Consider the following 22,996-nt stretch of genomic DNA (forward strand, 5'->3'; position numbering starts at 1 on the left):
AATCTAAAGAGATCAAAATTTCTTTCCTAGGGCAAAACTCTTCTACCCTTAACAATGCTCTGATACCATGTGAAAAATTTAACTATTGCAATCACTGATTATTAATCTCCTATCATAAACAATTATTAAACTGCTGAAAATAAATTCCTAGCTAATATCAAAAAATAACACAACTGCAACTTCACTTATAAAATACGGAAAGAAATGCGCAACACAATGAACACAATATTTTTGGACAAAGTGTCCCTGGAAAAACCCCTAAGGGAAAAATAGTTCTATAGATGAGAAATTATATTAAACTTCAGCAAATCAAGACATACAAAATTCCTTACCTCTTACTGGCAGAATTACGACAACCTCCTAATTCATCCCGCTGATATTGCCCATTGCTATTCCTATGCTAACATTGTGCTTTTGCTAACACTGCAAGACTGTTTGCTAACACTGCAAACGTTTGTCCAAACTTCATGTTCTCCAAATGCCCCCTTGACCTCCTTTTATACTACTCCTATTGGTAAACCAACAACTAAGATTGATTTACAATTGACGATTGAGATTAAAACAACTTAACAACCCTAACCAAGTCGGTTTCTAGTTGTTTCCAAAAGTGGTCAATTAATTAACAAATATTTGTTTCTAATCCAACGAATTAGTTAGCAAAACAATTGCTTGCTAAATAATAGCAAATGGACAAACAGCTATCCAAAGCTAACAAAACTAATAGACATAAATAATAGAAAACCATATAGTCATCTTACAAATCCAAAACCCAAGCTCGTTCTACCAAGGTTTAGAAAGTTTACATAAAAGATGTTAAGCCCTAATTTTGATAAAGGTGACGTTTTAGAAAGAGAGGCATAAGGCATAAGAAAATGGATACTACAATAGCAAAAATATTAGAAAATCAGATTTTAGGTATGAAATTTTATTAACATAAATTAAAATTAAAGTTTCAGTTTTTGACTATGATAATAGCAATTTCCACAATATGGTACAAAGATTATTACAAACAACTATCCTCATTCAAGGCTCTAAATTTCACAATTTTATTATTGAGAAACTAAAGAGCAACTCTAAAATCATTTTTTTCTATAATTGAACTCAATAGATTTAGCAATTTGCATTTCAAAAATAAAAGACCAAATCTTCTGACAACAACATTACATTTAATTAAATCATGCATCAAGCAATGTTTGCAGTGCAATTAGAATGTTGATTATCTTAATGGACTGTAAGAGGCCATTATGAACAAAAATGCATTAAGATCAGTACTATACAAGACATCCTTTGTATTCACAATGCACACATTATAGCAATTTGCATTGGACTGGCCTTTCTTCTTCAATTTGATCAAAGTGGAAATAAAAATCATTTGATTTTCAATCCACTAAAAGTTAAGAAATTTGATTAAAGTGGAAATAAAAATTGTTTTAATTTCAATCCATGAATTCTCAAACACGTGTCCATTTTAGCAAACAACATGTGCAAACATGTAAAGGAAAAGAGTGCATGTGGCAATTTTATAGTTAAGCCATATGTTCTTATAACATTTAATTCAATCAACTCAATCTTTCTATTAAATTTAATTAACTTAAATGCAATTTTGAATACTTATTTGTTTTTGATTTTTCATAATCATAAAAATCTATTTTTCATTAATTTTATTGGATTATACTATTTTCGTAGGGATAAAATTCATTTCTCAACACAAAAATACAAATACAAATATTTTTAATGTGTCAACTTTATCTTTATTTGTCATTCATTAATGGTATCCTTATTTATATATGGTATCCTTATTTATTTCAAATTTTCATCAATAAATCTCTAATTTCCTTCTTTGTATATCACATTTTTGCACTAATTATAGCTTGCATGTGGTATTGGTCTTAATAATGACCACACATAAGGATTAACACTAAGTGTTATACCACTAATAATTTCAATTAAAGTTTCCAAATAAATTAAATCTAAATATTGTATAACTATTATTAAATCTAAATAGTGTATAATTATTATTCCTAGTCATATAACATAATTTAACATTTAAAAAAATTGTATGCACAAACATTACACTTGTCTTCCACACTTTTACAATCATATTAATTATAGACCAAGACATTAATTTGTAACACATAATATGCAAATTAGTCATTTTAAAAATATATAAAAAGTTTTTTTATTAATGTAATTTCTTTAAAATAATATATTTAAAATTAAAATTAACTATTTAACTGGCATATTATTACATCACATCTCTCCCTCCACTTGCATATATTTTCTTTACTACATTTTTTTATCTACATAGATCTACTTTCCTTTTGCCACCTATTAATAGGAAGGCAGGAACTTTGATGTCTCGCATCACTTGTCTCATTCACACCATGATAAATATCATAGTTTTTTCTAGTTGCATTACAAGTGTTGTTTGAACTAGCCAAAAATCACCTAATGTATGACAAATACAACACCAAATCATGGCTTAAAACAATATTGAAAAGAAATTTTGTTATCCGTGCGCAATTAGATACTTATAATTACTAAAATATAAGTTTGGTTGTATGATCGCCAAGAATTCAATGTGATTGATTACAAATGTATAATTTATGTTTTAGCATTTTTCATTAGATCATAAATTACTAAATTTTGAAATAATTCATATTTTTGTTTGTGTTAAAGAGTTATGAGGCCAAAGATAAGATTTATTGTTATGATTAGTTATTATTATTATTTATTAAGTTTGAATAAATTCAAATTCAAGATCTCTCGATAATAGATTCACAATTTGTACAATTGTGTTGTAGGCTCTTGCCTATTTTTTGTAAAATAAATGTTTTAATATTAAAACCATTTTCTCTCAAATTATTTTGTAGAAATTATTTGATAAATAATATGATTTCTTAAATTAAAGTTTTTTTTATTATAGACTAATGATGTATTAAAATGGTTAAATTAATGATATTAAATTTCTACAAATTTTAATGTCCAGTGCTTTTGATTGAGTGTGTGACAGTTTTTATCGCCATATTTCGCATCGATCTATCATCATGGCAGAAAAATATATAGAAAACAAAGAGTGGTTGTATTGTAAATGAGAATAATCTTTTCCTAAATTTGATTTAGATTCATCAAATAAATACAACATATCAACATACATTAGCCTAACTTAATTAATTTGATTATTATTTATTGATAATTAAATAATCAAATTATTTCACACAAATTAATATAATACTTAAGAATATTTTAAGCATGGTGATGAAATAACAACTCTGTTGTAACATGAAAATTTGTTACAATCATTCCTTAAAAGAAAATCCAAATGTGCTCTATTTCTTCAATTTTGCACAAAGCTCACAAATCTGTGGGGGTCACTGCTCTTACCAATGTGTGCACTTCATATGCCCAAGGATTTTAAGTGTAAATGAGTACGAGCTTCAAAATTGAAAAGAAACACCTTGTGGAAGAGTAGCTCAACTCAATAATAAAACCCTCAATGTCATTTGCCTAAAACTCAAAATGAATCTCAAGGTTTTATAGCTTCATGGTTATTCTAGAATATTTATATCAAAACAATAATATATGACATTGACATTACCTTAGTTCAAAATATATAGCCATCTAATGGGAAACAATCATTTTATTTATTATTGGTCCCTACCATATAGGCAAGAGACTAAAGCTTTCAAGTGCTTTCAAAGGCATTACATTGCTTGTTGGAAATCGTGCCTTTGATACTACGCTCTAAAACTATAGTTTTTAACATGTATTGAATTTTTTTGATGTCATATATATATATATATATATATAATTTCTATTGGTTGCTGCTATTTTCTTCGGTAATCTTTTCTTTTTTCAAAAAGAATATTACCTAAAATATTGAAAGTGTGGCAACTATCATTATTAGAAGTTGGAGCATTGCATGTTGCAAATCTCTATGCATGTTGTGGTTGGAGAGCCAAATTACTTGTTGAGTTGGGGTTGTTTGCACGTGATGAGGTGGAAATAATATGATGAATCCAATGCATAAATTCTCATGAAATCTATGGTATTTCTAAAAAGGCTAGAGTAATTAAGTGCAGATTCTAGGTTTTTAGGGTTAACATAAAATTCTTTATTCTAGATTAGAATAATTTTATTTGACATTTTATGTTCTTTTGATGTTTATTTCTGTTGCAAGACCAGATTTTGAAGAAGAAGTTTTCTTAAATTGTTTTTGCAAAATATTGGCTCACCAAATGGAGGCCTTGTGGTGAATCATGAGAGGTAATGGATAGGAGCCACTTCTATAGTATGTAATACCATGTTCAGTTCATTGGTATCACAAATTGTGATCTTTGTTTTGAATAATAATATATATTATTTTCCTTTTGGATAAGCAATTAAAAATCTTTGGTTCCCTTTTCTATTACTACAGACCCACAAATTGTTAACAAAGATCATTTGTTAAAAAAAAGAGGGGGGGGGGGTGTGGGGGAATTCATCATACTTGAACTGAAATCAAGAAAAATATGATCATGGCAGCATTTCTCATATTTGAAAAATGAGTAAAATAAAATAAGAAAGCTGGAATATTTTTTTGAAAAAATATAATTATAACAATATTGCTCATTTAAAAAAAAGCATAAAAAAACACACTAAATCAAGAAATCTGAAAATTTACCCCTTTTATTGCCATTTAGCTAGTCTTCATGAAAATTTCCTTTTTCAAGGGATAAGGGTGGATAGATATTAGCACCATTGCACAATTTAATTTAGATGCCAAATGTTGTTTGAGGTGATAGTAGGTCAATAGAAATTCTCAAGTATCACACAAAAGCCAAGTTCAAGAAATATTTGGTATAAGGTATAGTGTACAATTCATGTCAGATATAGTGAGTAGTAGACTGTGTTTGTAGAAAAACCATGTGACAATCTTCATCATGCTAATAATAGAATTTGTGTTAGTTTGGAACAATTATTAGGTTGAATGTTCAATTCTACTACACCCATAAACGAAATATGTGCTGAAATTTGTGCCAATTTTGCTATATTATTATAGGAATTCTGCTCTATCACATCATTGAATGCCTTAGCAAAGCAAGCTATTATTAGTAACTTACACCTATTTCTTTATGCCCACCTATGTGTTTTTTTTTTTTTGCATTCAAATTGGGTGTGATTATTGTAATAGTTCCTCAGATTACATACATCTTTACTAGAGTTTTTGTATCTTTGAAATCTCTTACTAATATTCTCACAACCACGTCCCTACCTTCTAAAGGTGGGGATTAAAGTTTTTGATGTTCTATTTGATATTAATCTTTGCCTCACAAATTGTGCACTCTCCTCCATTTCTGGTTTAACTTATAGTTGTCTCAAAAAAATTCATTAAATCAAATTATTACTTCTTTATTACTATATTTTCATTAAGTGTAGACATTTTCCTGACAATCTATTTATTTTTTGACCTAGAAAATTTGAATGAAATTAGGGCTGAACAGTTGGAATTGGGGAAAAGAGATGTGTCTATTTTGAAATTTTTTATCTGTTTTCCATGACCTTCACTTGCCCCTCTATGCTTAGCACAATGTCTTTCGACATGCAATGTATTGTATATTAAACATTTACCCTTAGATAAAATCAAGTATGCTTAGATATGAGCGGATGGAACAAAACTCAATAGAAGTTACTAATATCATCTACTAAATTCTTTTCTTGTCTATGTAAGTGCTGGTCATTTTAAAATATCTTTTATTTCAAATGTCTTGTAAATTTTCTTTAACACTAGGACACCTCTTGTTCAAAAGGGTTACTTAACATCTTTGTTCTGAAAATAAAATAAAATTTAAAGAAAGCACTGATGATTTTGCAATGTGTGGAAGTGGTGGAGTTTTTGGCATTTGTCGTGACTAGTATTCATGCAATTATTTACAATTTTAATTTTCTATAATATAATTTCAATATGTTTCTTAACAGCGACAATTTCTCATTTATTACTACAAATTTGAGTAGATGGGGAGATGGGAGACACGATAAATATTTAGCCAGGATTGATAAATGTGGCCTCATTGTTTCCTTGATTTGAAATTCTTTAAAGTTGATAATGCAATGGATTTTAGTTGGTCTTCCATAAATCTAATACTAAAGCTATTTGTGCTAGGGATGTGGTGGGAATCAACTTGTAGGAGTGAGCTTTCTAATATTATTACTTTGAATTTTTTTTTCAACACTTTTCAGTTTTTAAATAAATTGCAGAGACTACAAATATAATGATATTAGCAGATATGATATTGTACAGGAGAAAAAATAGAAAGAATTTAATTCTTCATGCAGGTGAAAGGGAAATTTTGGCATTACAAAATTTCAACTACTTTTTTTTTTCCAAAAGGTAAATACTTTGTGTCCATTAGGCTGATGTAAATTAGCATTATGTGGACCCCAAATTATTCTTTGGCCTTGTCAAAAAAAACTAATCTCTTAATTTGACACATATCATGGACTCATCACCTAATATGCACCAGTCACCAGAAAAATTAGATCCTCCTCATATTTTTGAGGTTTGTGAATACTTGTGTATCTCTTAATTTGACACATAATGGACTTGTCATCTAATATGCACTAGTCACCAGACAAATTAGATCCTCCTTATATTTTTGAGGTCTATGAATACTTGTGTAAAAAATACAATCTCAGTCTAAATTATGAGGTTCAGTGAAAATTTCAATGTTATAATCATTAAATTGCAGTTGTAAAATTGATGCTTTTGTACCGAGGTTTCCTTTGTCATATTGCTATGTATTTCCTGCATGTAAACTAATCTATTTTCCTATAGAATATGGTATATTCATGTTGTTCGGATTATCTCTTCTAGATTGGGTATATATATACTTTGTTTCCTATGATATTGGGATTTGTAACATCTAAAATTTTCATTGTGATTTGTAACAATTTTGGAGGGGTTGGAACATTACATCAGGAGTAAATGAGCAACCTTGTGACTCTTTTGAGGGCTAGATTGGTCGAGAGCTCCCTCTCTATTGTGATTAATGCACTTTTCATGATGGCTATGCAACTCTTTATGGTTTAGGATTGGAATTTTTTTATCTTCGTTAGTCATGGCTGAGTTCTTGCAAATGTAATTTGATGTATTTAAGGTGGATTTGAGAGGTTGATAGTATGAATAGCCAACACCCTATAGCTATTTAGATTAGGCAGCCATTAATATAGTAGGGAAACCATAACCATTATGATACCTAATTGCCCATTGCCTCGCTAAGGGGCTAGGGTAGGGGGATTGGATGGCCTAAGGAATTCATTTTTAGTTTTATTTTAGCACCCAACTAGTTGTTAGAAGGAAAGAAAGAGCCTATCCTCATTGGATGGACAAAGCAGGGGCATGTGTTTGCATGAACCTATAGGGTAGTAAATATTAGACGTTGCAAAAAAGATTTTGACATTTTTAATTTGCTAGTTATATATTAACTTGCTAATTATAGTTAGATTAAGAGAGTGGTGTCTATGATGCCCACGAACAGGAAAAAATGGGATATTAAACTATCTAAAACTTGAAAAAAATCTTACAATGTATATTTAATTATATTTAAAAAAATAATTTCTTTCTATTTCTATTGGATATTGAAATAAAAGCTTTGAAATTTATTATTTGGTGTAGTAAGCAATAGGAGACAGGTAATATGTAATATCCTTAATTAATATTTCTTATTCTTAATTTCTATTTTTGTAAATAAATATTAATATTTAAAAAATTTAATACAAGAAAGTGCTCCTGCATAAAATCTACTTTTTTGTTGAAAAGTGAATTTCTAAATTCTATATAAAACATTTTTGTTTTAAAAGATCCCATGAAATGAGTATTACTAATAAATGTTTATTTATCAACTAGCATATTCTTTCCAATCAATTATATATACATTTGATTAAAAATTTAATTATAAACTTATTTTATTCTATAATGTTTTTAATAGTATCCAATAAATAAATATTAATATAACATGATTAAAAAACCATAATATCTAAGAATGTAAAAAAGAAATATAAAACTTAATAAGTAAAACTCATTGATTTGATAAGATTTGAAAAGAAACAAAATTACTACATCAACTCCCTTGATTTCTTCCAATATCTAGTTATAATTTTTTCTAAATTATTTGAAGTTGCAATAATAAATTTAGATTTTTCTTTGATATTGAAGAGTAAAATAAGATCAATAATAATTTGGACAATAAAAAAGAAGATATTTATGTAATTTTTTATTTACATGAAACACAAATAACAATTGACAAACCTAACACATGGTGGTATGTAAAGACATAAATAAGATTTGATGACATAAACTTATATTTGGATAATAGTAACATAGACCATCAAATGAAAGATGTTGAATCTCATATATCTAATGCTTGTTTCATGTTAGATTGTATAATAGTAACGTAAACATAAAAAAGAAGTTGAATCTCATACATCTAAAGTGTGTTTCATATCAAAAACTTATGATAGGAGATGGAATCATAATTTCTCACCATGTATCATTTGTTTAACCTTTTACATGCAGTGAATTTTAAAATGTTAGAATGCTACCAAACTATATGTACATTTGTATACAATAAAGACAAGAAAAATAATAAATGAGCATGCATGTAGGGTATACATGATTAATTAGCTCTCACAGGACAAGAGAAACCTTAGGCTTGGAGGTAGTTGGCATCACCTCCCTTTCAATATTTTTAATACGATGCAATAAATATATGAAGTTGAGACACATTGCTTATGCAAGGTCTAGGGTAGTTACGGCATAATGACCAAGATTTTGGAGAAGGGATTGAGAGGCACCAAGATTACAACCAATTGTGTGTTTCCAGGGCCTAATGTTCACAACATGTCCAAAGTCAACCAATATTTTAAAGATACTCTAAAATGAAAAAATCCATACATGATAAAAAAAAAGTAAAATAAAAATAGAATGAATAACAATGATATATATAACTAATTACCAAACTAACCATTGTATCTTATCGGTGTAAGTTCTAGTTATCTCATTTGTAAGTGTTCTCTATACATCCAAAATGGAGCCTACATGCATATGCTAAAGCACAAAGTGGGTAGATTGGTTGTTTGAGTAAAATTCCTTAATGAAGTAGTTTGAGTAAAATTCCTTAGTGAACTTGTAAAAAGTTATGCAATATTGATAAAGGAAAAAATTGCAACCACCACTTCCAAACAATTAAAAAATACAAACTTGGACACTCTGTATCTACACATTCTTTTCCCCTCTTCTACATCTTATTCTCGCTCCCCCTCTATAGGCAGGGACTCGAGCTGTCCACACAGCCCTTGTTACATACAATACTATAAACCATACGTTATGAATATGATAGGGTCCCTAACATATGTCTTTTTATCTGTCAAGAGACCAATAAGGACAAAGAAACTTGTAGATTGTTTGAAAGATTTCGACACTGGCCTAGGGACACTTTTCTCTTATTGTCCTCGAAACTTCATTGATGTACCCATTACACTAAGGTACAACACAATATGTGAACCTAAATAACCTACCTCTATTGTTCTAAAATGCTTCACCTCTTATTCTAACTAATGGCATAGTCATCGCTGTCACTGTCCCTGTCGCTGTTGCTTTCGACTGCATTCCTATCCATGACCACAGAGCTCTGAATCTGCAGTATTTGTGGATGCATCTTCCCTTCTAACATTAGCATCACTTGCCCCATGCTTGGCCTGACCCCTTCATCCTTTTCAATGCATAACAAAGCCACAATACTTGCTCTTCGTACATCTTCAATATTGCATCCACCTGGCACGATACCCTCTTCCACAACATTTATTGTATTGCCATTGTAAATTTCAGTTGCAGCCCACGCAGGAAAGTAATACTGATTTGAATCTTGCACATTGAAATCTAGACTTCTTCGGCCGGAAATGATTTCTAAAAGCGTTATGCCAAAACTGTACACATCAACCTTAGGAGTGATCGGAAGACCGGAGATCCACTCTGGAGCCAAATACCCTCTTGTCCCTCTCATTGTAGTGAGGACGTGACTGAAATCTCTACCCACAAGCTTTGCGAACCCAAAATCTGCTAACTTCGGTGAATAGTTGTTGTCCAAAAGTATGTTCTCAGGTTTTACATCACTGTGAATGATGCGATGTCTGCACTCCTCGTGGAGATAAGTTAATCCTCGCGCGGTGCCTAAAGCAATCTGGAATCGGGTCTTCCAATCGAGTACCTTTTGTTTGCCTACAGAATTACTATTGAACCGTAAGGAATTCAGAGAGCCATTCGGCATGTAATCATAAATCAGAAACCTTCTCGATCCCCGTGCACAAAATCCTCTCAGCCTGATCAAATTCACATGCTGTATATTGCCTAGAGAACTGATTTCTGCTCGGAATTGCTTCTCATCTTGTCTGGAGCCCTTCATTTTCTTCACGGCCACAAGTGTACCGTCTATTAGGTGTCCTTTGTACTCGGTGCCGAATCCTCCACTCCCCAGCTTTGACCTGAAATTTCTTGTTGCAATCTTCAACTCCATGTAGCTATACATTCTTAGAAAAGAATTTGAAGGATCTGAACTCCTCGGCAAAGATTCTGGACGATGACTTTGCCGATGCCGACACCTCTGCCATAATGAAATTGAAACGATACCAAATACAACGGTGAGAGCGCCAACAATACCTAGCACTGCGCCCACAATACTTGTGTCTATGTGTTCTGATGAGGTTGGGACAGTCTTTGGAAGCGCAGAGGCAGAGACTCGAATAAGAACAGTTGAATTACTTTTGGCCTCTGTTTTATGCATGTTTAACAAATCTGCTGACCAGATTTGGCAGGGCCCTGAAGGTGGACTGAAAGCAAACGCAGTGCAGGAGCAGTTGAGGAGGCAGGCTTTCTCGCAGTCTTCCTTTGTGGTTGCAGGGTATGAGGATGCCGAATCAGCATCAGGCAAAGTGACGCTCGGTTCCAGGAATCCGTCCGTGCTGCCATTTTTAGGATCGCATTTTAAGGGGCTTTCCCGAACACAACCACCCGCCCACGACTCTCGCGACTCCCAGGAGCCCTTGTCTTTTGGAGTGAAGCCGTCCACGCAACTGCAGAACTGGATATTGTTGGATTAGCAGCTTCCGTAGGCGCCGCAGAGACCATATACGGTACATTGATCCCTCGGTTGAGACCAGAGCGGGTTCAATGTAGTACCGTCAGCGAGCAGTGAAAGTAGCTGTAGTCCTCCGTACTTAACTAGGACGAAACGTGAGAGGTAATCCTTGATATTCGTCACTACTGTATATGCGGTATACAAACCAGACTTTGTATCTTCGACGGTGAGATTGAAGAAGCCCCACTTGCTCGTCGACATTTCTGGAACTTGACTGAAAATTTTGCCGTCCCAAGTTCCGCTTGCCCAGTACTGCTTTGAATTGTTCCATGTCAGCACGAATTGATTGGAATACATGTGAAAGGAGAAGAGCCCGGATGCAGGATCGAAGGAGTTTTTCCAACAGACCAGTTTTTGCTGCCCACCAAACCTCATCCCTGGCAACCACGTGTCTGTGGGATAGTCGAAACTCTGCCAAACGATCTCAGATTCGTTGGCATCACCGAGCATTACAAAATTACCAGAATCTAATATCACGGCTTGGGAAATCTTTTTGGTCACATTGACAGACCGGAGAGACGCACCCGTTGCGTCAAACAGTCCAAGATCACCTCCTTCTGAAAGATTCAAAACGCCAGCACTGTTCTTCGCTGGAGACTCCCTGTTAGCCACCCAAACAATCGTCTTGTCGGTTATATTGGCATACCAGATGCCAATATACCAGTTCTTGGTTCCACTTGGGTTGAAGAAACCCAATTCAAAAGTGCTATTCTTTGAAACTATTGTCTTCTTTCCAGAAATCGAGGTGTTCAAAGACAGAGTATCTCTGCCCTCGACCGCAGCAACACAGCTTCTCAGTTGAACAAACACTGCAAAAACAACAAAAGCCAGGATTAAGAAGATTTTTTCCCCGATTTTCCCCATCGCTGAAATTGGAGCAAAACTCCCTCTCAGAGATAACCTTCAACGGGCCTAAGGGCGCTCACTAAAGAGGCCCAATTCATATCGAAGTGCTTGAATTACATGCACATACGATAACTTTGACACGAAATTTGGGCCGCTTGGACCAAATAAAGTGTTTAGAAATCCGGGATTAGATGGAAGTTTTAGGTTTGTGGTCTAACATTTATACATAACCGACATTAAAAAACAAAAATCTTAAGTCAAATTAATAGCGTGTGGAAATTTCGTTTTTCAGGTTGAGAGATACATAGCCTGGGAGACATGTCCAGTCAATTTTAGCTGTGTGTTATAATTCAGCCAACAATAACATATACAGATTAATGAGTTTACTAAAAAAAATACTCTTGAATTCTAATAGTGAGCTTTCTTGTAGTAGAAAATATCTCCAATCAAATCAATAAAGTGTGATTTCACAGCTAACTTAACTATATGTGATATTATATACAAATATCATCATCTCTAAGACCTAAAAATATTCTTATTTTTTAACTAAATAATAAAAGGCTTCTTATAATACATGGATAGAGAAACATATATTGTACACCCTTGGAATATCATAATAAATTAGAGTACATCGTCTATGAAATTACCACAGAAAAATAAATAAATAAAATCACTACATAATATCCTCAACTTGCTGAGTTGATTAAATCATTGCATGCAATGTCATAATATATTTATTAGTTGTTTTAGAGATATTCCTCTACAACATATACTTAAATTGCTACATAAATGATAAGATAAGGTTATATGTATAGACAAATTAGGATAGTTAAGATAAACTCTCATCAAAAGATATAATAATATATTTAAAGTGTAGTTTTCAAATATCTATATTATAGTGAAATAAAATTTATTTAATTTGTATTACTTAGATTCTAAGGTAAAATTGTAAGGGCAAAATGGTCAAAGTGAAGGCACACAATTGATATGTGATATAAGTGGCTTCATTGACATGGGAAATCTTAGAGGGAAAATGTCACTTTGAGCTTTGTGGGTTGATGGGCTCTAGGAGGCTAGGTTTACAAGACGAGAATATATCATTTTTTCAGGTACAACATTTCTTATTTCCCAGAGGAGGAATACAAAATTTGAAGGAAATGTCATGTTCAATCAAATATTCTGACATTAAAAATACGTAGTATGAATTTGAGAGAGGGTGAGATTGGAGCAAATATATAAACCTATTTTTGAAAATTTGCACAAACGAAGAATGTAAGCCATAGAGAAAAGTGTTTCTAGCTGTAAAATATATTTTTACACATTACAAGTGCATGTTGAATAAATTAATATAATATCTTAAAAATTATTATAATTATCTTAAATATTATTATTTACGAATTTAATATAAAAAATTAATATCAATTACAATAAAATAATATCACAAGATTTTAAGTGGACACTAATTTGTATTAAATGACCCTTTTGTCAGTGATCCTGTGATGTGAGAGCCCACTATCAATAACCAAGTCAATGTTGTATTCCATGTCTGAAACCAATTCCTTTTCTCCTTCTGAAGTATATTCTTTTAGTGCAAAAAATATTATTACTTCTTCTTTATTTCTTTAGACCCTTCACCAGTTACACCTTCATCAACTATAATATAACATTGTTTCTTTCTTTTTCTAGTATTATGTGATCTATTCTTTCTCCTCATCATTAACACACTTGACAATATTATGTCATATCTTATCGCATGGGAAACACTTTAAAGGTACCTGTTGTCACAAAAAGTCACCGATCGCCCATGCTTGGGATCCCCTTTGCTTACATAAACAGTCCTTTGTGGAGCCTTCCCCAACTGCATGTAGTGGTCATGCATTCAACAACATGGATTCTCGATAAAGGTAGAGCACAATTCGACGTATGGCAAGGATGGCCAAACCTAATTTTGTCCACGACTTCCTTGAAACCCTACTCTCCCAAGTTCTTGGAATGCATTTTTTGAATAGCAGAGGAATTTTCTTGCCATGGATAAAATCCTTGGCACACTTCAAGACGTGCTCTCCTCATTATCTACAATGCTTTTTTCTTGACATGAGGGATTTTGTCCAAATCGAAGGAATCCAGGACACTCTTTCCAAGACACACTACTTTTTTTTCCTTGAACACATACCAATGCACTTCATAGATTTTTCATGATAATTAATATGAAATATCCAATTGTTTCCAACTTGTCGGGTAAAAGATAATTTTTTTCCAAAAAGTTCAAAAAATTGAAAAGCGTGAAAAATTCATGAAATTTGGAAAACATGAAAAATCCAAGATGTCCTAAAAATTCCAAAGGGAAGAAAAGAAGAAGTGTGGAATCCAAATGATAAAGGTTTGGGAAAATTTTTAAAACTCAAAAAATTATCGAGGATAAAAATCCAAAATCTCGCAAAAAATCCCAAAAGTGTGAAAAATTAGTAAAAGTTGAAATATCTGGGAAATTTGAGAAAATTCCCCAAATTTGAAAAATTTGAAAGAAAATCAATCAAAATTGAAAAAGAAAAAGAATGGAAAATTGTACATAAATGGAAAAGTTGGATTTAAAAAAAACAAAAAAAGTGATTTTTCAAGGAGATTTTTTATGATTTACAAGAGAAATTAAATACTAATTTTATTGATATTTAATTTGGTTGTTCTAAAGAATAATACAAAAAATAAATCTTGGAGAAAAGTTGGAAACAAATTTGATTTTTTGGATTAAAACATGGAAATAAATAAATATTGATTTTAATTGATATTTAATTAATAAAAAATCAAAATGGGGTAAATGAAGACTTTACTTCATCTTGAAGCTAAAAGCATCAATAATGACAACTTTTTTGAAAAAAAGCAATAGGTGGCACACAAAAGATGGAAACCTTGATGGCTAAGTAAAGAAACTACCTAATTTTAGCCTACAACTTAAAAAGTAGTTTATTTCTAAGGATAGTTTATATAAGAAACCATTTCATTCATTCCTTCTCACACAAAAATTTGAAGAGAAAATTGAGAATAGGAGAGAAGTTCGAAGAGTTTGGAAAGAAGATTGTTGGGGAAATTTTTGAAATCATTGATGAGTTTTCTAAGAATTCACGACAGAGGATCTTGAATTTTATCAAGAAGGAACCTTTTCAATGAGTTTTAGAAAATCACATGTTTCTTGTGGAAATATTGAAAAGTGAATCCCAAGAGGAATATGGAAGTTTTGGCAAAACTCCAAAATCTTTTTCTTTTGGAAAAATTGTATCTATTTCTATTGCTTTCTTTGCATATTCTTACATATGAATTTTTTAAAATTTTGCAGGAAGGAAGAATCATAGAACTCAAGGGAATAGGAGAAATGCGTAGATAATTAATAAAGAATGAAAGGAGAGGATTCTATCCTAAATCCAAAATTATGTCAAAATGGCTAGAAGTTGGAGATACAAGCCTTAGTGGTCTTAATTTGAAAGAGTTTAATCAGAGAATGCTTAGATACAATGACCATCATCTAATGCACCTAGCTACAAGAATTGTAAGAAGTGGAATTGTTGTGGTAGCTAGTTTCCTTTCTTCCTTTCAGCATCTAGAGTTAATTGTGGAAAGTACCAAACACTACAGTATGAGGGATAGAACCATTAGGGATTTTGAATGAAATATTCCAGGAGATTTTTCTCCAGCATCCATTTCTGAAATGTTTGGGATTCTTTCTCACCCAAGGATGGTCATAAAAACAAAGGAGTAGGCACTTAGAATCTACACCTTTGGAGTCCATTTCTATGAAGAAATAATCAACAAAAGATGGTTGAAAAAGAATAGATCACATCATTCCAAGATTCATAAGGAAATAGTATGGCTTGACTTGTAGAGGGTGTTAGAATTGATTTAGAATAAATGAGAGGGGCAGGTGAATTAGTTATTCAAGGTCCAAATGTCCTATTCAAACTTTTCACTAAGTGTAGTGAACCCATTCAATCATTCATTCATCCAAGCTTTAACTTTTCTAAATAGCAAGCTACTGTAAATCAACATGCAAGCATAACACATGAGAAATCAACACATGACACAGTGATTTATGTGGAAACCTAATTTGGGAAAAACTACCAGTAACATGCTACTCAATCCTCACTCTTCTGAAGTGATGCCCTGTGAAAGGCCTACCCTGTTAAAGACTTACAACACACTGTTAAATGTGACCTTGTTAGAGGATTTAACCACCCTATTAGAAGTGGGCCTGGTTAGAGGACTTTAGAACATTCACTTGAAATGCCACCTTGTTAAAGGATTTATAAATGGTTGTTAGGCCAACCTAAGTCCATAGGATTTTCAGATCTAATACAATTGCTGGAGAGTATTAGAAAATCTTTACTTGATTACATCATACAACTTATCTTGCAGATCTCAGATCACTTCTCAGCTCATACCCTTGCCTAGCCTTCAATCTCTGCAACTCTTGATAGCTTGTCTGCCTTTCAAGCTTAGTCCCCTTGAGTCTCCATACTCAATGTACCAGTGCAATCATCTCTTCATGACCACTTGTAGAGGCCATTCTGCTCTTCCTTCTCCTAGATGTCTCCCCTTGACACCGTTCTAACTACTTCATAGATTTGGCTCTTTGGTAGCAACAATATCAGTAGCTCTTTGCTTCTTGGTCTATGACTTCTTAAATAGAATTCTTGGAGTACCTTTTCCCGCTCGATTCTTTCATTCTTTAATTTCAATTCACATGGATTAGGTAGGATTCATCGCATCTAACCCATATTCTATTTCCTGTAGAAACTTCTTGAATGATTCTTCAAAATTTTCTCAAAAATAGTTTACATAGGATTCTGTGCCACCAACTCATCATCCTTATCTTCCAACTTGTTCACAAAATTCAATGTAACCACTATGTTGACTTAGATTCGGTGAATCTTCATCATTTTAAATAATGTAGCAGCTCGGCACTATTGAAATACTGGTGCTCGACACATACTATGTTACTCGGCATCAACTATGTTTTTCGTGATGCTTGGCACCTGAAGATCACTCAGCACATGAAGATCACTCGGCACACACTAGAATTTCCTATTACTTGGCTTCTACTATGAATTTTCTCGGCTTCAACTAACTTGCTCAGCATCCACTAATGATTTTAAGCTTTGCATTCTACCTTGTTACAACTCCTTCCTCTAATGTTTCTAAGTATGACTAACCTCTGTATCCTTGCGTATGTCATCAATACATCATTTAATCATTGTCTTATCTGATCCTTGCACTTCATTACAACATCATAACTCAACCTTTTCCTTAGGTTCTTTTGTTATATCTTGTTGATCAAATCCTCTTCATCAATCAACTAAGTGATGGTACTTGGATCTTATAAGAAAATATCATCCCTACGAATAGTAGGTTTGTCATCAATGAAAAAATAATGATTGAAAACAACAATCTTCCTCCTTTGCAACAATCTCCCTCTTTGATCTTCAAAAATGAGCTTTTCAATCAAATTTCCAACAATCTCCCTCTTTGGCATTGATGGCAAACTAAACTGATCAACCATCAGACTAAACTATTCAACCACAAGCTTACTAGGTTAGAACAGTAAGTCAAATGCCAAGAAGTAAACTATATCATCACATCTCCTTCTATTATCTTAATTGCTTCATATCAGCTTCTCTCTCTTTGCTATTGTATCCTTATTCTTTGTATTTCACCCTCTATATTGCTCTTTTTCTGCTGTTCTAATCAACACCTCCCTCTATCAATATTAGGGTGATCCCACAATAATGGGTTCCACTTTTTGACCAAGTTTGACACTGAAATCAATATTTTTGCAACAAATGTGACGTTCAAGTGACTATATCTCCAAAACTATAAATAATTTCAAGATGACATAAACTAGTGATTTTGAGTACTTTGTTATTACTTTATAACCATATTTTTTAATCTAAAAAAATTATTATTTATGTCAAATTTTTTTATCTCCTCTGAAAAGTGGTACATAATAAAATTCAATATTTTAAATAGTGACAGTCCATTTCAAACACAACTTTTTTTTCTAGAAATGATAATGAAGTAATTCTTTCGGCGTTATATTTTTAACATCAATATCCAGAGGATGCATTTGGTTTGATTTATTTTGGTTGAATATTGTATAGTTTATGAAGTTTTAAAGTGACATGAGCTGTAATTCAGACATACATTCCATTTGACACAGATAATTTGAAGTCAATTTATCATAAACCTTTTTTTTTTTGAATAGAAAGGTATCTCAATAAGCTAGTTCCTACATATTTTTCTAATTTTTTTTAACCTAATTTACTAATTTTCCTGAGGGGTCAAAGTTGGTTGATGTTCAATCAGTAATGAACCTATAATGAGTTAAATTCATATTTGAAAGTCTTAATGATTAAAATATGTATTAAAATTATAGTCATTGGAAAGCTTGCTTCGAGCAGTACATTTTGAATTTTTTTATTTTACAGTAGGAGATCATTCTCCTGCAATTATGGAAGTCAAAAGAGCAAAAAATATATATATGAAAAAAAGGTTAAATTTTTTGTAATTTTGCATGTCTGATGTCAATGTGTTCGTGTGAACAGTCTAAAAAATCCAAAAAAGTTGCCATTTGTAAAGTTATTTTCCATTTGTAAAACTATTTGCCATCAACCTGACCAATAGTACATTGTCTATCTTTGTCATGAATTTCATTCGCAAAATCGAAGACATCAGTGTGGTAAAAAAATTGTACATGTAAATTATTTATTTATTTATTTCATTAGTGAAGTTGTTTAATGGATGCATTGAAGTTGGGTAAAAGCACAAACCTGTGTCACCTTTTATAAAGAAATGTGATATCAGAATGTGACAATTCAACATTAATGACAAAAAAAATGGTATTTGTGTTTAAAATATGAAGATGATGTAAACTAATGAAATATGTAGAATTGTATGAATTTTATGCCTATAATTTTTATAATTTTTTTGACTAAGAATTTATTCATTTTATTTTGAAGTCCCTTTTTTAACTATAAAAAATATAGGATGTAGTTCCTGTCAAACAAGTATGTGCAAATCACCTTTTTTTGTTCTAATTTGAAAATATTTTATAGATGACATGTATAGCTAGTGCACAAAAAAAGAAATAATTATTTTTGATGTATATTTTCTTTGTTATAAGTACTCAAGTTCGACCTTGTCAGAATCCAATAGTTTTTTCCTCCCGTCAAAACTTCCCTATCAAATCTATACCTTCTTGAAAATAAATTACATATTCGTGAAGAGGATTCTCTCCTCTAGTGATAAATATATTTTTTTTATTTTTTTGATATGATTTACTATTTTTTATCATTTTTTGAGAGAGCATCTTCTGAAATGTTGAAATATCGACTTATAATATTTTGAGATTATAACATATTATAACTAATCAAAACACTCAAAAATTTATAGAATGATGATATTGAATCTGAAATCTATAAAAGGGTATTTTTAGTTTTTTTTTAAAATTGAGTTTTGATAGAGAAATGAGATTTGACCAAAACAGGTTTTTGTATCACAAACGGTGACACAGATCTATGCTTTTACCCAGTTAAATTAAAAATTAGTAACACATTAATGGTGTTAAAAAATGTATATTCTTATTGTGTTACTAATGGTCTCCTTGCAACATGTGGTAATCATGGGATGAAGACATGATCATAACAAACTACTAATGCTTGCTTTGTAGGACGTTGTCAAAGACCATTGTGTGTTTGTCAAAATCACGTGTGTGGATTTATTAGATTAAATAACACTTCGTTTGGTGCTTAAAATGAACCTTTTATTTTTTGTCTGACGTGTCTACAGTGTTTAAATCCCTAAGAGTTGCATTGGACGTATCCTCTCCCCTCACCATTCATGGATCTTGGGTGTAAGATAAATCCATGTAACTTCTATAGGAGGTCTTCCTTCAACCAAGATACTTGATATTGGGTATGCCAGGGGACGACCTCAGAGTGGTAACAGGCCAAAAGCCAGGTCAACATTCCAGCCGCTATATAAAACTTGATTACGGTGAAAGCCATGTTGGTGGTATTGCTGAGTGATAGCTCTCCTCGAGTACCCTTATGGTGCGTCAAACCTTGGTTCTCGGGGCTAGGAGACCTTCTGAGGAAGTTTATCACTCACTTGCTGAGCATAATACCCTTACTAAAAACATGTTTTAGTGGCCAAAATCCTTTCTATCCACTGGCTCAAGGGGTCACCCATGCCCGTGAAGACATCCTACATTCTCACGGTCCTTAGTAGAGACAACAGTCCCTTGGGAAGTCATGCCCCTTGAGATGCGGATCTTGGTAGCCCCGAGAAGTGAGTACGCTGTAAGGGAGAGCCTGTGGTGCCAAGGTCCTAGGTTGTCTGCTCTAGATAAGCGTTGTTGAACTTTGGTTCAAGTAGGAATTCAGTGGATACAGTCCTAAAGCCTAGGTTGTGGTGTGATCTTTCACTTTTAACAATAGCTATTCTTGTCTTAATGTGTCTTGTGTGTGTAAAACATAATCAAGATAAAAGCCAAAATTCAAATTTACACCTTGCAAACTTGCAACACCTTGTCAAAACATCAAACATTGTCAAAACATTGTCAAGATTTCACCTAAGTTCAAAAAACCTTACGTATACCTCTATCATTAGCATAATCATATTCCTAAATGTCTTTTTTGACTTACCCTAGTGGTATACCCCCCTCATATTGCATTGTTCAAACCTTAGCATCATTTTCACTATCAAACCCTATAAAATTCTCCATTAACCAACTTGTCTTCTTGATCACCTATCCTCATTTTGCATAGCCTAAATGTCATTATCAACCCTAGCAAACCATCCCTTGCATAGTCCACTTTGCATACACCTACCTTTAGCATCTTTACCAAGTCCAAAACATAACCCTAACTTTCATTTTGCATATCATAATCTTCATCTTGCATACCTTCAAAATGACACCTTGCATTTGCACTTGCATAACATCCCTAAACACTTAAAAATCCCAAAAACACTCATATCTTGCATACCCACATCTTAATTATCAAGTTTTGACCTCTTTTATCAACTGCAACCCTGTTTTACCAACTACACACTTCATGGGCGAAGTTGGTAGTTTCAGGGCACAGTTGGTAGTTTTAGGGCACACTTGGTAATTATGTGTTTCATTCTAGGTTCTAGAACCCTAATCTGCACTTCCACACTTTGCATTGCATCCCAAGACCTTAGGAAACACTCTAAATCACTCAAAACACTCAAAATTTGCATTTTAGGTACCCTGCAACCCTATTTTACCAACTGCAACCCTTTTTTTATCAACTGCACACTTCAAGTGTGCAGTTGGTAGCCTAGGTGCGCACTTGGGAGGCATAAAGTTCATTTAGGTTTCCCTCCACTGCATCTGCATTCTGAGGTATCATGCCAGCACTCACTAGGACACAACCTTTAGAGTTGTCAAATGCAATAATGGCACCTTTATGGTCTCATCAAGAATCAATCATCGAAATCTTCCAAGGTACATTTGAACACATCAATGTTAATCCCTTATTTGATGAGATACCACCAATTCCTAAATATCCCAAAAGGATGTTAAGACTTGATTTTAGGAATCACATCATTTGAAGCTACATCATTTGGAGAAGAAAGAAGGACATGAGAGCTACAAATGAAAGAGGGGATTTCTAACATATGTTTGCTTCTTTTGATAGCCGATGCCATTTTCTTTTATGCAACAATTTATTCTTGGAAAAACAGACTGATATTTTTCCATAAAATGAAAAGCAATTTATTTTTTAGGAGAAACATTCTAGTATTCATAACATGTTATTTGTTTGTGATTCAATGATGGCTTAAGAAGGATTTGGTGCTTTGCCACTTGTAAAGAATGCAACTCACAGATTTTAGTCATATTATAATGAAGAATATTTATGCTTTGTTGCAAATGGCTACATTCTATTGATTTCTATCAAACAATTTAAAAGTACCAACAACAACAGACAAATCTATATAGTAATTTTTTAATCTGGTTATTGCGCGAAATTTATCTTGAGGCAAGGGATAAATTATTATTATTTTTAATTTTATAATGGGAAACAAGAAACGAAGACAAAAAAAATATGCAAGGAAAAGATCTGATGAAGCAGAACAAAGAATTATTCAGAAGACTACGACACGTTATCATCGAATTAAACAACGTGAAGGAAATGTTGAAGAAGGCTCAACAAAAGTAGTAGTTCGTATGGGAGAGAGGTCAGAAACACTCCCTACGGAAACACTCCCTATCTCAGAGAGGTCAAAAACACTCCCTATCTCAAACAATGAATGTAGAAGAAGGTTCAAGATCAGTCCCTACAAAGGTTCAAATAACAAAAGTCGGAGAAGGGTCAGAATCTTTCCTTGTTGAATCTCAAACAATGGATGTTGGAGAAGGCTCAAGATTGGTCCCTATAGAAATTCTAGTAATAGAAATTAGAGAAGGGTCAAGATCAAGTGCAAGAACTGGTATGGATGAACTCTTAAATATTGTCCAATCTATAAAGTATGGTATTTCTCATAAGAATTTAGATCATTTACTTAAAATGGATGTAGATAAATTGAAAAAACTTGTAGCTAGTGTTCAATCATTAAGTTTGTCTAAGAGAAGGTCAATGAAGAAGAAGATAAGAGAAATTATGACTCAATTTGATAACACTGAAACACTTGAACAAGCTCAGTTGCTTTCACTTTTGCTTACACAAAAAAAGTTACAAGAGGCATTGAAATTGTTAGGTGTAAACACAACATCAAAGAAGAGAAGATTTTCTAACATGCAAACTGATTTGATTGACAATGTTAAACAAGGTTTGAGAAACATAGGAAAACACTCTCGAACTAAAGATAAGTCTGTGGTAAGAAAAGTGATGTTGATGTCTGTTGTAAGTAAAAATATGTCTCAAAATAGGCAAATATCTTCAATTTTGTCTGAAATGGGTTTTAGT

At 32.5% G+C, this 22,996-nt stretch overlaps 1 protein-coding gene and 1 pseudogene across 2 annotated transcripts; both read right to left on the reverse strand.

The window, feature by feature from the left end:
- Positions 1-9,213: 9,213 nt before the first annotated feature.
- Positions 9,214-10,817, reverse strand: LOC149554099 (G-type lectin S-receptor-like serine/threonine-protein kinase At2g19130 pseudogene; annotated as a pseudogene). The gene has a single exon (XR_016353225.1). The product of XR_016353225.1 is annotated as a G-type lectin S-receptor-like serine/threonine-protein kinase At2g19130 pseudogene (transcript).
- A 312-nt stretch (positions 10,818-11,129) lies between these two features.
- Positions 11,130-12,035, reverse strand: LOC149554100 (G-type lectin S-receptor-like serine/threonine-protein kinase At2g19130). Its single transcript, XM_089789426.1, has one exon. The coding sequence runs from the start codon at positions 12,033-12,035 to the stop codon at positions 11,130-11,132; it is 906 nt and encodes a 301-aa protein (XP_089645552.1).
- Positions 12,036-22,996: the final 10,961 nt, after the last annotated feature.

This window comes from Cupressus sempervirens, chromosome 6 (assembly GCF_028749045.1).
Source record: "Cupressus sempervirens isolate cs-2001-9-10 chromosome 6, ASM2874904v1, whole genome shotgun sequence".
NCBI classification, from domain to species: Eukaryota; Viridiplantae; Streptophyta; class Pinopsida; order Cupressales; family Cupressaceae; genus Cupressus; species Cupressus sempervirens.